The 15,056-nt window shown below is 33.1% G+C and overlaps 1 protein-coding gene and 1 long non-coding RNA gene across 4 annotated transcripts in view; one reads left to right on the top strand and one right to left on the bottom strand.

The window, feature by feature from the left end:
- Positions 1 to 7,286: 7,286 nt before the first annotated feature.
- LOC120157974 (CTP synthase-like) lies at positions 7,287 to 14,684 on the top strand. 3 transcript variants are annotated; one of them, XM_039168928.1, is made up of 23 exons: positions 7,287 to 7,604; positions 7,884 to 7,963; positions 8,094 to 8,180; positions 8,284 to 8,334; positions 8,433 to 8,550; positions 8,678 to 8,734; positions 9,302 to 9,366; positions 9,528 to 9,611; positions 10,048 to 10,098; positions 10,193 to 10,255; positions 10,353 to 10,399; positions 10,944 to 11,166; positions 11,658 to 11,747; positions 11,831 to 11,869; positions 12,184 to 12,333; positions 12,412 to 12,489; positions 12,567 to 12,652; positions 13,023 to 13,071; positions 13,177 to 13,257; positions 13,345 to 13,438; positions 13,753 to 13,857; positions 14,203 to 14,286; positions 14,437 to 14,684. In XM_039168928.1, exons 1-22 carry the CDS (start codon positions 7,487 to 7,489, stop codon positions 14,277 to 14,279), a joined length of 1,893 nt encoding a protein of 630 aa, XP_039024859.1. In that variant the 5' UTR covers positions 7,287 to 7,486; the 3' UTR covers positions 14,280 to 14,286; positions 14,437 to 14,684. The 3 variants fall into 3 exon arrangements, with proteins under 3 accessions (XP_039024859.1, XP_039024860.1, XP_039024861.1); XM_039168930.1 differs by lacking the exon at positions 14,437 to 14,684 and having other exon boundaries at positions 7,289 to 7,604; positions 10,944 to 11,013; positions 11,104 to 11,166; positions 14,203 to 14,367; XM_039168929.1 differs by lacking the exon at positions 14,437 to 14,684 and having other exon boundaries at positions 7,288 to 7,604; positions 14,204 to 14,367.
- LOC120157977 overlaps positions 10,321 to 15,056 on the bottom strand; it is a 28,177-nt gene continuing 23,441 nt past the window's right edge. The window contains exon 3 of the long non-coding RNA XR_005519183.1: positions 10,321 to 10,431. This is a non-coding gene — a long non-coding RNA (uncharacterized LOC120157977). The remainder of the gene's footprint in view (positions 10,432 to 15,056) is intronic.

Genomic DNA, 15,056 nt, shown 5'->3' with positions numbered 1-15,056 from the left:
ATTGTTGCAACACGATCTACCATATCCAACACCAACAGATACCAATGTGAATTATGGTAGTTTATTGTGATCATGATCTGCAACAAATTTCACACCCAATTTGACAAAATTACATTCTATATCCGAAAACATCATTTGCAATTGGTATGGTGTCTTACCTTCTCACAGTCGGTGAATTTCACATAGTTATTCAATATGGGACCCAGAAGGTAGCAATACTCTCAACACTTTCTTTGTTGTTGGCATCTAACGCCTGCTGCTGCAATTACGCAACAAACATTATTAATTTACCGTCTATAAACTACTTATCTCCATTTATTAATTTAACTCACCGCTAAGTGGTATGGAAGGTAGCCAATCCTCCGGAGTGACTTCTGAGAATCGTAGCATACGTCCAGGCGAGCAAATCAATAACCTAACAAAATTAATTACACAATCAGAACATATTCAATAAGTTTTAACATTTTCTACTTTCTACTTACCACACCGCCAACCCATTCCGTAGGCTTCAACGTTGCAACGTCGTATACACTAGCGAATTGATTTCCCATTGAGATTACAGAATATGTATGAATCATTAGGATTAATATGTTGTCATGAAATATTTAAATATAACTCACAAAGCAATATATTTCACTTACTCCGATTCTAACTCACTATTCCATAAATAATCAAATTGCAGCTTCGATGTCATCAATTCCGCTTGGAATATCCGCTTTTTCAACCTACAATTTTGCATACAAATTTTTGTCACAACAACATAATAAAAATCAAGTTAAGTTTTCTTTTATTCAACTTACCTTCTGCTTCTTCTTCTGGGGTGCAGGATATTCCGAATCCAAATCTGCTGCTATAACACTCTCCGGTGTATAAATGACATCGACTTCCTTCCTCCTCATTTCTTTCATCTCTTCTTCTTCCTCCTCCCTATTTTCTTCTTCATATTTTTTCAGTTCATCGTATTTTTTTTCTACATAGCTCTTCATCTCTTTTATTTCACCCTTCAATTAATCTCCTTCATCCAAGTATTTATCAACCACCCCCTTCACCCCCGTAAGTTCACTCCTCAATTCCACAACCTCCTTCACCACTCCCTCAAATTTTTCACCCGTCACCATCTTAATATCACCCTTAACACCCCAACTTCTTTCACCACTTCACCCCTCAACACCTCTACTTCTTTCACCACTCCATCTATTTTTCCTTCCACTACCCCCTTATGCCTATCAAGTGTATCTTCGACTCTCTCAAGTTTCTCTTCGACTCTATCAAGTTTCTCTTCGACTCTTGATTGTCTTTGCATGATATCAAATTGGATTTTTTTTATATCAACCAATTCAGACATCAAAATGTCAAAGTTACTATGTTTTCCCTCACCGTCGTCCCACTCACCGTCATCCCCAATACAACCATCTCTCCTTTCTTCTCCTCTGCCTCCACTGCCTCCTCTACATCCTTGCCAATAACCTTCAAAATTAAATTACAATATTAAGACATTGATTATATTCTTAATATTATTTAATTAAATTTATTACCCTTTCTTGCTTCTTCGCTCTATCCAACTTCAACTTCACCATCACTCTAACCACATCTTCCTTCCCCCATGCACGGGTTAGTGCCACTCCGGTTCTTTCATAAGCCGGCATTGCCTCACAGCCCGACCAAAAATCGAACAGTGCAACCTGCATTTATAATAAAATTTATATTTTTATATAAAAACACAAAAAAGTTCTTCAACTCATTTACCTTTAAGATTGCTATGCACCCTTTGAGGTATCTCTGACTGCCCTTTTTAAAGGTGATTATTGATTCAATCAATCTCGAATGGATATATTTAGCTCAATTGAATTCACCCTTCAAGGCTTCATCGTAAATGAGCTTCATATGTTCCTTGTTCGTTGACGTATGACCCGTTGGACAAAGAAAGATACCGACAAGGTATAATAGAACTCTGGCCTTCAGCTCATCCCCAACGTAAGATCCACTTTTATTTCCTCTTCAATTTCAGCATATGTCACCTTCTGCTTCAAACTATATTTGGAGGCAAGTGCTTTCCAGTCCTTACTCTTACAGACTTCTACAACACTTTTGCCTTCATTTTCTACCCCCAATACGGCTGCAGCACATGGGATCCCGAGAGGAAATGAAAAATCACCATACTTAGCAATACATTGTCTGACATCAAATTGCGCCATCAAGGATCGACACAATTCCCTCCAAATAGGTCGATCCCTTACTCCTACCAACGATCCAAAACCTATTTCTCCCAGCACATTCAACTGACCCTTCTCCTTAAGGTGTTTAATTAATGAATTCACCCTTTTAATGCTGCATCTTGTCGACACTTCCTACATTTTTTTAACAATATATAATGTTATAGTTCTTATATATTTGTATCAACGTATTTACAAGTTTAATGAATACCTTATTTTCATGTGCTTTCCTCCGTTCTTTGTATTCTTTACTATCGTCCCTTGACTGTGTGATGTAAGGTTCCTTTTCAGCATCACTCATTGAATTCCATTTGGACCTCACATCTTTTGTCACCTAATATTAAACATAAACGTTTCTTAATCAATACATTAACACTAAATACTACTCAATGTCAATTTCATTTTACATACCAAACCGCTCTGTGTGCCATCTTCCTTCATCCTTTTGCATTCGGCCATACTGTCAACATTTAAAATTTGTAATCAATTTAAAGTTTATCGATACTTTAATCCAATTACCATTTCAACAATAATAACAGAAAGACATTAATACTTACTAGAAGTACATATATCTACCCTTTGGTTGCTTTCGAGTCTCGGCCTCAATTTCAAAGTCATCTGCGCCACCAACAATTTTCCAACCCATTGACTCCATTTTTTCTTCATATATCAGTTTACGCAAATCAAATTATTTTATTACATACACTTTATTCAATATACAAATATAGATAACTACTCTTGTGGTAAAACGGTTTTCTTCAAAAGAATTTGAATGGCCACTACAAAATGTGTCGGCACATTTATACAACCTATAATATCATTTTCTACCTATAATATTTAATAAAAGTATCGACATTTATATTTTACCTTCAATATCACTTTCTACTGCAATCGGTCCCAAATGCTTCTTTACTCCAAAACCCCAAACAACACATAAAAACCCTATTCGCGATTACTGTAATAATAAAAAACTAGGGTTTCAACACATACTTTTCGATTCGACTGCATCAACAAACAAACAAACATCGCTTTAGAAACGCCTTCTGAAATGCAGCAACAATTACGCTTCGATTTCAAAAACTCGTCCGTTCTATCGATTTTCAGAGGATATTTAGATATGACCTTTATATTTTCATCGGATATGTTATTTATATTTAATTGATACAAATACAAAAGTGTCGATACTTTTATGTCAGGTGTCGATACTTTCGAAAGGATAATTACCTATTTCTTTGAAAGTGTCGATAATTTATTACACGTACTTACGAAAGTATCGACACTTTCAATATATCCGGTATCGTTTTACTGGTTTTATCATTTTGATACCGGTTTTATCATATTTTTACCTGTTATATCGTTGTGGATCGATATTTTTTTTAAAGTATCGACACATTATAGGCGCTAAAACTGCTTCTCTTTTAAATTCACAAAGTGTCGATCCTTGTATAAAGTATCGACACTTTCAATATATCCGGTAATGTTTTACCGGTTTTATCATATTTTTACCTGGTATATCGTTTTGGATCGATACATTTTTAAAAGTATCGACACTTTATAGGATTTAAAACTGCTTCTCTTTTAAATTCACGAAGTGTCGATCCTTATATTAAAGTACCGACACTTTAAATGTATCCGGTAGCGCTTTACCGGTTTTATCATTTCAATACCGGTTTTGTTATAGTTTTACATGTTATATCGTTTTGGATCGACACATTTTTAATTTGGATCGACACGAACCGACAAGTTAAGTTTGCCGGTTGCACAATTTTTTAATATTTCTTCATGACTTAGACCTACTAAATTATTATTAGTCAACATTTCCGGTAGCGCTAAACCGAATTTGTTAAATATCTTTTAATGTATCCGGTAACGCCGTATATTAGCCGTATATTAACCCGTCTTTCCTGAGACAATCCCCATTTAGGGATATATATATAATTTTATATAAGAGGATACAGACATAAAAAGCGGAGTTTTAATGTGTGGTACTATGATTAAAAAAAGATGTTATCAGTTTGTTATTATTTAAATAAAAAAATTGATAAAATTTACATAAAAAATTATTATTTTTATCAGTTTTGTTAATATTGGGCGCTTTACCGAGCTTGATAATATATCCGGTAAAGCGCTACATAAAACATTATTTTTTACCAGCTATATTACCAAATCCGGTAAAACGTCCAATAATAACAAAATCGATAGAAATAATAATGTTTACAATATTTTTTACCGATTTTGTTATTTAAATAATAACAAAACCGGTAACGCCTTTTTTAACCGTATATTAAAACTGACACGTGATTATTTTCCTCAAAAAAAAGTTATATTTAAAATTAGAGGATAAAAATTACAACGTTTAAAAAGATAAAAAATTAAATTATCAATAAGAAATATAAAAAATATTTTTAAAAATTTAAAATTTTAAAAAATACGAATCCAACATTATTGAATTCCATCTCAGACTTTTTTCATCAACTCTTCAACCTAATTGGTTTATAATAACTATCAAATCCTAATCATTTAAATTTAAATTTAAATTTAAATTATATATATGGATATGGATATGAAAATATGAATTTTTAAATATAAAAATTATAACCTGTCTATGTAGGACTAGGTCTAACTCTTGCATTGCAGATATAGATTGGAGCCAGCTTTGATGAATGGAAGCATCTAATCCAAGCCAAAATAATAAAATATAAAACTTTTCATGTGGATTAAGTCCATTCCAACCCTAAAACTATAGGCCATGTACCTAAAGTTTGTTCGAATAATAATCGAGTACCATAAACAAAAGGGCATTTTGTTAGGTGGCTGTGGGCAAAGCTCTCTCATGACCATCTAAACAAGGCGATGAATAGAAGAATATTGAAAAAAAAATTAAAAATAAAAATAACTTCAATATGTTTTCATTTTCAAGGAAAGAGGAGAGCCATTCACTTTTTTAAAGAAAGAAAAAGGAAATCTTTTTTATTTTGGGCAAAGACAAAGGGGATTATAAAACTTTACGAGATGAGTCACTTTGTATGGTTTTTATATTGCTATTGTATGTTGTCGTATTTTACCTTTATTCTTCACGCCCCTTGCATCATCTTCATTGTGCCAATATTAGTGAGAAATTAGAATAACACTTTTTAAGATTTTGAATATTATATATATATAATGATAAAAATATATTCGACGTTGGTACAAATAATTACTTTATTTTTTATTTTTTTAAAGTATTTTATCCTTCAATATTTTAATTTTTAATCAAAACAAACCTTATTAAATGGAAGTTATTAATCGATTAATTGTCAATTCATGTTGTTGACGTGGTATATAATGTATTACATCAATTAAAATAATGATGTGTTATATATCATGTCATCTAAAGTGATGATTTGACATGTACTACATCATCAAAATTAATGACATGATATATATTACATTAACAATTTGACACATATAAAAATATCATGTCAACAATATGAATTTACTGTTAATTAAATAATTGTTGTTTTGACCAAAAGTTGAAACGTTATGAGATAAAATACTCTAAAAAAATATGTAAAATAAATATTTGTACAAACATTTGGAGTAATTCTGTTATATGTCTATTTTATATTTAAACATATTGTATTTATGTTGATCTTTTAAAAATATTTATAATAAAATTATATTACAAGTCACTCAATTATTAATAAAATTATAAATAGTTCATCAAATTCTAAAATAACATAAACAAATTACTCAAGTAATTGATTATCACAAACATGTCAACGGACTTTTGAAAATGGAACGAACATTAGAAGGCGTCGTTAGAAAACTTTTCCTAATGATTTTCATATTGGATAAGTTACGCTACATGTCATTCAATTATTAGTAATATTATAAATAGGTTATCCAATTTAAAAAAAGTTAATTAATCAAAAAAGAAAATTATTTTAGGTTTTGAGACTTTCGAAGATCGGGGCTCCATGGGAGGATCATAGATGGACAACAGACATAGGTTACCCAAGACAAAGGTCATTAGACAATGGACAACATAGACATAGATTCAAGAAGTTCAAAAGTTTTGGAATGATTTCGTGGCTTTTAAGAGAGATTCTTGATAATTTAATTTGATAATTTGAAAGATCGAGATGAATCTTATAATGAATTCATAGATTCATCGACCATCGTATATGATGGTCAACTATGGTTGCCGTGATGTTATATAAACTAAGTGCAACAATTAATTAATTAGGTGACTTAATTATTAGTATCATTTAATTAAGTTACTTGATTGTAATTTTTTAAAATCTAATATTTTTAATGAATAAAATATACCAATCAGAAAGCCATCTAACATTTAACGATCCAATAACTTGTTAGTAACAACCAATTAATTGAGTGACTCGTTTGTAACTTTTTGAAATTAGATGAATTATTTATAATCTTACTAAACTTTTATTTCATTTTTTTATTACAATTATTGCCATTAGTTGTCGTGAAGAAAAGCTAGCTTGACACGATAAAAGTCTTCTTCACCAAACTAACCCTTAAGGTTCCAAACAACCACCACAAATACCAACTTTTTATGAATGTAGTACTAGTTGATCAATTCTAAAGATGAAAAGGTTTTATTTAATTAGAAGATTAACATAGTTCGATTCTAAGTTGATTCGACTGTGAAAATGATAAATTTCTAAGTTTTAACTTTTAGTTTTAATGAGATTAGAAGGTTTTTTTGATGAGTTTTAATCGAAAGAAAAAAAGAGAACGAGGAGAAATAATTCAATGATCTTTTCGATTGAAGAATCTATTGAACAACTATAGAAACAACAATAAAATGAGAGCAATAACTGTCAATTTTTTTAGGGTTCTTTAACATGCTACGTAAACTGCTGTTAATGAATTAACAATAAATTAATAACATGGAAGTTTTTCTTAGTGAAATCTATCATTTAAGATTAGAACCGACCAAGAAATTTTATGCACAAACCCTTTAACTTAAAAAAGAGAAAGATTACACGTGTGTGCAAAATTCTGGTGTTTTTTCCTGGAAAAATAAAATGAAAAAGATGGGATTTTTACAAACTTAGACTTTGTACCCTAAAAAGTTTTCGGTTATTAATGCTTTCAAAGACCGATTTGTTTATTTAAAATGCTGGTAAACCTGGAAAGCGACTTCCAGTAAAACTCATTTTCGCTTTTTCTTCCTCTTCTTCTTCTTCAAATAATCAAACACCTCGCCTGCAACACATTCACCATTACTTTAATCCAGTGTTTCCCCCCAAAAGATATCAGAAATGAAGTACGTTTTGATTACTGGAGGAGTCGTTAGTGGACTTGGCAAGGGCGTCACAGCCAGCAGCATAGGCGTCGTTCTTCAAGCTTGTGGCCTTCGTGTTACTTCCATTAAAATTGGTTTATTTCTTTCTTTTTTCCTTTAATTTCCCCTCTTTTTTTGGGTTTGGGTTCAGGCTTCTGGGTTCGTTCTTTTCGACCAACAGTGATACATTTTGGGTGCATTTATTAGGTGGAAGCTTTATATAATCTGCTCTCCCTTTTCAGTGTTTATTATTGTTATGGCTTGCTCTTTGGTTCCTTAGCTTCTTAACTTTTCTCGGTTTATTTTAGATTTTACTTTGATAACCCTCCTGATTATGCTTTCCTTTAGCGGTTCCTTAATCTTCATATTTGCAGATCCTTATCTGAACACGGATGCCGGAACCATGTCGCCTTTTGAACATGGGGAGGTTTTTGTTCTTGATGATGGTGGAGAGGTTTTACTATTCCCTTTCTTTTGTCTCTAGCGTTTAGTATTTTGTTCTTACAGAAATTTCCAAAAAAATGGACCTCGTTGCAATATAATATTAATTAATTTTGTTTATGTTGTTGTTTGGTCTTTAAAAGGTTGATTTGGATTTGGGTAATTATGAGCGTTTCCTAGATGTTACTCTTACTAAAGACAACAACATCACTACTGGAAAGATATATCAGGTATTTCAGTTTTTTCAGGGTAGATGCTAGTGCTTTTGTTCAGTGTTCACTTGATTTAAATTAGTGGGTGAAAATTAGTAATCGTGTTGTATTTTTGTGCTAGTCCGTCCTCGATAAGGAACGGAAAGGTGATTATCTTGGAAAGACTGTTCAGGTGACCTTTCTTATTACCAATAACGTTGCTACTTTTGTATGCTTAAAGAAAGGATAAGGATGAAATTCATGTTCTTTTCACTTTTATGTGGATCCCAGGTTGTTCCACACATCACAGATGCTATTAAGGATTGGATCGAGTCAGTTGCTGTCATTCCTGTAGATGGAAAAGAGGGTCATGCAGATGTCTGTGTGATAGAGTTGGGAGGCACTGTTGGTATGAACCATGGTTTAAAGACATTAGACGTGTCAAGAACTCACCCTATTCCTTTCTTTTTCTTTCTTTTTTTGGGGGGTTGAGAAATGATTGATCCTTTTTATTGGGGGTTGGGGTGTTCCTTTAGGTGACATCGAATCAATGCCATTCATTGAGGCTTTGCGGCAGTTGTCCTTTTCAGTTGGTAAGCTATTGTTTTCTATTTATTCAGAAAGGTTAATAGTACTACGAAGCTTTGTTTGTCTGTGAATCGTTTTCTTCCAACTTGATTATTTACCTTGTCATGCGGTGCCCAGTGCTTATTTAGGTCAACACATATTTGATGACCTTTTGGATCTACATGTAGTCACAGGCCAGAAAGTTGTGCCTTTAGGAGAACCTAGGTTAATAAGGAATATATCGGCCTAGATTCATTTTTTTCTTTGGTAATACAATTTAAGTATGCAGTGCTGCCAACTGTGCAACTTATGCATTATTTAAATGCTCCACACTATGCTGATCGATAGGTTAAATACTTTGGACATGTATTTTCAGTGTGGTCATGTACAAACAGATTCAAGTTGATAAACGAGAAGTATTGACTGTTCAGGTTTCTGAACAATTGGTAGCCATTACCATCCTGTTAAACTCTCAATCTAAAACAGTTGATTATGCATATATTGTGTGGCACAAAGAGACTTTATATCAGTCTATTTAGCATCTTTGGATTTGAATCTTCATGTGTTGTAATACATTTCATTTCCTTCCTCAGGCCCAGATAATTTCTGCCTCATTCATGTCAGCCTAATACCTGTGCTGGGTGTAGTTGGAGAGCAAGTAATACACCATAATTTTCCTTAAACATAATACATGAATTGCTAGTTCTTTTAGGCCATTGTTTAGATTTTATTTTTTAACTGAGGTTAGTTAAGTTCCTTATTAGACATTGCCACCAATTGTGGTGAAAATAATTCTCCCTCCCTCTCTCTATGATGCAGAAAACTAAGCCTACACAACATAGTGTTCGAGAACTTAGGGCATTAGGCTTGACTCCTCATCTGCTTGCATGTCGCTCAGCTCAGGTTCACTACCTTTCATGTACTTTCATGCTGTAGATGATTTTGTGATTAGTATCTTTTTGAAGAATTGCATCATTCCATTTTTTTTCTTTCTGGAGTATTACAGCCTTGGATCATTGTAGCACTTTTTAGGCATTTTTATTAGTTTTTAAGTGGGTTGGCATGAACCTAGCAATCATCTTCTTGGAGTGTGGCATTGTGTTGGCACTTTACTTTTGTAAGTTTGCTTAGAACATATTGTTGGACTTGTCATATATAACTTGGCATTCATATCATATGAATATTTTATTTAAAATTGCATTTTTTCTGCTTTAGCTCTTGGCTTTACTTGTGTTTTCTCTTCTTATTTTGCTGGGTATCCTTTTGATTGCTTTGTTTTATTGATTTGTCCTTGTCCCAAACTGATGGTAATTATACTCTTTTGATTGGTGACTTACAGCCTTTATTGGATAATACAAAGGTGAAACTTTCACAATTTTGTCACGTGGAGGTAAATTTGTTTGCAAAATTTGGTTTGTATTCTTTTGATTTAGATTTGTCATCTTGACTATCAATTGTGTTTTTCTCCTTGTGGTTCTCCACAGGCTGCCAACATCCTAAATATTCATGATGTTCCCAACATTTGGCATATTCCTCTCTTACTTAGAGTATGTTCCATCGCAGCTTTTCATTTCTCTGGAACTTAAGGAAACCTAGTCTCTCATTCTTTTTTTTAATGATGTTCCATATTGACTATTGCTTCAGAACCAAAATGCCCATCATTCAATTCTGAAACAGCTGAATTTGCTCAGGTTAGTTTTTAGTCAACATTTCCATCATCTCCCTCTTAATTTATTTTATTTTATTTTTATCGTTGGACTAAGTTTATTTGTTATGACTTAAACTCTTCCCGCACAATGTGGCTGGCTGAGGCAATCAATATTTTGCAGTGGTGAATACAGAAATATTTTTCAGAGTAGGCAAATATGTATTAATAACAGAAATTTTTTGTATGGGGCGGACACAAATAAAATTTCAGGATAGGCATTTTTAGTAAAATGAACAACTAAAGTAACGAAATTCGAATTTCCGTGCCCACCCTGGGTTATATATGGATCCGCCACTGATATTTTGTATGGTACATAACTAGTTGATTGTTTTCTTTTTCTTTTTCAATTTCTATCTCAGTGATTTTAGTTATAGGCGCAAAAGGTTATATTTGTTACTAGTTGGCATGTCAGACTGTTGCATTAAAAATTGTTGCTGTTAACTACCAAATTTACCATTAAATTTGGATCAAGTACTAGTTGCAGGAAGTTTTTACCAGTTTTACTAAGTAGTTTTAAAGTGTTTCAGCATTGCCACGCCTCCAGATTTAGAAGCTTGGAACAGGAGGGCAGAAACTTTTGATAATCTCACTGATTCAGTTAGTATTCTTAATTTAGCTGTAATTGTCCAGTTTGAAATAGAAGAAATTCTGTCATTTGTGATACAAAAACGTATCATTTGTGTGCAGGTGAAGATTGCAATGGTGGGAAAGTATGTTGGTCTGACAGACTCATATCTATCTGTCGTGAAGGTGTAATACTAGTTTAATTTTATGGCTTTTGGACATCCTTAATTTTACCTTTACTATATCTTTTGGAAAAATCCTGATGTACACATTATGTTATACAAAAAGTCCTTCTGGTATACTATTATCGCTGTTAAATTATCCATCTTTTCATCCTTTTACACTATGATGCCTGGTAACTGGTAAGGTTTTCATAAACTATTATCCAAATGTTTCATTTGCTGGAGAGGCTAACACCTGGATCACTTCATAACTTTGTGTTACACCATATCCTACATCCTATTGTATAAGCTAAGATCATTTTGTTAAAAGCCAAATTGTGAAAACTAGGTATTTTTCTATTAGTGGTGCCTGCTGTACAGCCATATGCCTCCTAATTAGTTGCATGTTTTCTGGATACAGAAGTTCCGCATCTTCCTGATTGATTAATATATTCCGGTGGTAATCACCGTTATTTTCTACTACCCCTCACTATAAATGTTTTCCTTTGCTCATAGGCACTTTTACATGCTTGTATTGCATGCTCTTTGAAGCCATCTATTGACTGGATTGCTGCTTCAGATCTTGAAGATGATACTGCCCGTTCGGTACTGATCCAGTAGCACTTTTGCTATTACATTCTTTTATTTCTCTGAAAATGACAGTCTAAATATTTTTCTATCTCATCCAGGCACCAGAAGCTCATGCTGCCGCATGGAAGAGTTTAAGAGTAAGCCTTTTATAGTTGTACTTGTACCCATTGTTTTAAATGCTCAACTTCCTGCACTGCAAGATTCTTTACCTAACAACCTATCTTGGTTTAGCACTTTTATGGTCTAGTTTCTTGCAAGTTAGTTTAAAAATTGATTATTTATGTAGTCCTTAAGACTTAAGTTTGTGTTAAATTGGATCATGCATTATCAGTTCAATAGTTATCCCTTTCTATTTAGGTCACTGGACTGTTTTGAGGCAGAATAGCGTACTCTAAAGAGACGAGCTGGTGTTGCGGAAAATGATTTTCTTTTTTCAAACTATTATTTGCAGAATGCTGAATGTGTCCTAGTTCCTGGTGGATTTGGAGATCGTGGTGTGTGTGGAATGATATTGGCAGCAAAATATGCTAGAAAGAATAATGTTCCTTATCTTGGTATTTGCTTGGGCATGCAGATATCTGTCATTGAGTATGCCAGATCTGTAAGAGACGTTTCTTTCAAATTCATGCTTCCTACTTTCCAAGTCACACATTAAAGCTTTTCAAATTATTTGATCCAGGTTCTTGGTTTAGAAAAGGCAAACAGTCGTGAGTTTGATGAGGATACACCTGATCCTGTTGTCATTTTTATGCCTGAAGTATATATTCTTCCTCATTGTACTTTTTCATACATCTTACACAAGCATGTGAAATTATTTTCTACTTTTTGTGTCAGGGCTCCAGGACGCATATGGGAAGCACAATGAGACTGGGATCTCGAAGAACACTATTTCAGAACCCTGATTGTGTTACTTCCAAATTGTATGTTATTATCTGTTGATTGTTTAATTTAGAAAATTGTTCTAGCTTTGCTTCTGAAAAGAAAAAAATCTGAATTCACTTGTCTCCCATTTGTGCAATGGGTGCTGTTGCCTTCTGACCTCTGGATGAAGAAGTTTATTTAATACCAAGTACTTTACAAGGGTACAATGCTGTCTTTTTAGGTGGCATTGCTTGCTTCCCATGAAATTGTTGCTTCATCTGAATTATTTATCAAGACGTTGGTCTGTAAAATAAGCCCTTTTTATGCACCAAAAGGAAAGCCTGTTTTTATTGTTCAGTAGGTGCTCCTGCTCTAATCGTCTGTTTTGATTGCCATGCACGATAAATTATTTATTATACCACTGGCTAGGTACTGCAATCCACATTATGTAGATGAACGACACCGTCATAGATATGAGGTTAGTCAAGTTGATTCAACTGGAAAGAAGAGAAAACTTGGATTTACTGGAATAATTTCATATCTTACAATATGATTTCTTGCTCCTTATATGACCATGCTGCAGGTAAACCCAAATGTCATCGGTGTTCTTGAAGAAGCAGGGCTAAAATTTGTCGGGAAGGATGAAACTGGGAAAAGGATGGAGGTGGGTTTACATGTGCATTTTCCCCTCATGTTGAAGTTCTTTTGTTGTGGGTTTACATGTGCATTTCTTCTTCTTTGTGTTCTGCAGGTTCTGGAGCTTCCAGGTCATCCATTTTATGTTGGTGTGCAGTTTCATCCAGAATTTAAATCACGTCCTGGGAAGCCCTCGGCTCTATTTTTAGGTACTTACTGTTCACATGCAAATCCAGAGCTCATGTGCATGTTTTTTCTCCACCAACTGCCTTTGTGCATGTTTGAGTGCATAATATTTCATTGATACCTCTATAAAATGAAAAATATGTGAAAATGACCATTGACTAGTATCCATGCAGAAGGTCGCGGTCTCATACGGGACAGTTAAATATTCATTGCTATTTGACTGTGAAATAGAATAACTGTTATGAATATGGATAAATACTTGATCATATAGTTTCCATGTTTTCTCGTGGATTTGGCATGTGAGACGATAATAACATTTATTCTTGTGCGATTTTAGGTCTTATATTATCTGCAAGAAGGAAATTGGAAGCATATCTTACAAGGCATCAAATGGAAGTTGATTTACAATTTAATTTCAATACATCCGCATCAGTTTTACGAGGTAAACGGCCCTCCGAAAGTTTTATTTTTCGAAACTTTCCACCTGCTTGGTTTAGATGAACATGATTTGACCTTGATATTATCATCTATGGCTGGTTTGGTCAGCTGCATTTTCGGCTAATGTTTGCTCATATCTCTTTCGACTTTTACGTAATTACATTATTTCGCAACTCAAATTGCGTAAGGATATAAAGTTGTCCTACTGGTCTAGTGACCCAACCGGTACTAGGGAGGGTATTTTCCCTTACATACGGAAGTTGACGTGGTCTAGCATCGGATAGCACAATTAAATGCAACTTTCACATATTTTGCTTTGTTTTAACTGATACCTTGATCCTTGAATGTAGGGGAAACGATACATTCGAGTCTTATGGTATAGATATACGCAAAAGAGGTTCTTCACGCGAGTCCTTATTGCAATAGAACTAAGGTCCGAGCTCTCTTACTCGATGTGCTGTTCTTATATGCCCATGATGTAGGGATATAACCTGATATGAGGCCAAATTTTCAAGAGCTTATTCTTAAAATTTGTAGCTTTATGTTTGAACATTCTTGATTGATATCGTTTCTATTGTGCAAGTCTTTTTGTTGGATGGAAGTCATGGGATTAGGAGTGAGGAAAGCCGTAATTTCCGACGAAAAGCATGTCTTCGGAACTATGTTATTCGGACTCGAGTATTCGTATTTGTTCAAGGTCTTTCTTTTCATAAATGTTTGGAAATTATAACCCATCTAATTTAGAATGCGTCTAATGTAAGTGTCGGATATGAATATATATATATATATATATATATATATATATTAAAGCAGTTTACCCTATTTTTTTAATATTATTTTGGTTTGATTATCTTATTGTTTTTATAACTTTTTAATAGATTTAAAGATTTTGTATTAAATTTGAACACTAATGTCTTGTATTTACTCATTAATTTTAAAAAAATTATATTAAAGTAAACTATGACATAGATAGCTTACAACTTTATATCATTATATTATTAAAGATTATATTTTTTATTAAGTTATAGTGTTTACAAAATAATACTTATTCTAAATATTAATGAAAATTCTCTTCGTTGGTGTTCGAATTTATAACTTATAATAATGATTTTTTTAATTATTAAGGTAAGTTGGTTCGAGTTATTATAAAGATTAAAACGGTAATAAAAGTAATAAAATAATAAATGAAATTAAAACTCGATT

This window comes from Hibiscus syriacus, unplaced genomic scaffold, assembly GCF_006381635.1.
Source record: "Hibiscus syriacus cultivar Baekdansim isolate YM2019G1 unplaced genomic scaffold, ASM638163v2 tig00111280_pilon, whole genome shotgun sequence".
NCBI classification, from domain to species: domain Eukaryota; kingdom Viridiplantae; phylum Streptophyta; class Magnoliopsida; order Malvales; family Malvaceae; genus Hibiscus; species Hibiscus syriacus.
The sequence above is the reverse complement of the archived record's forward strand: the minus strand, read 5'-3'. Positions and strand labels throughout refer to the sequence as shown.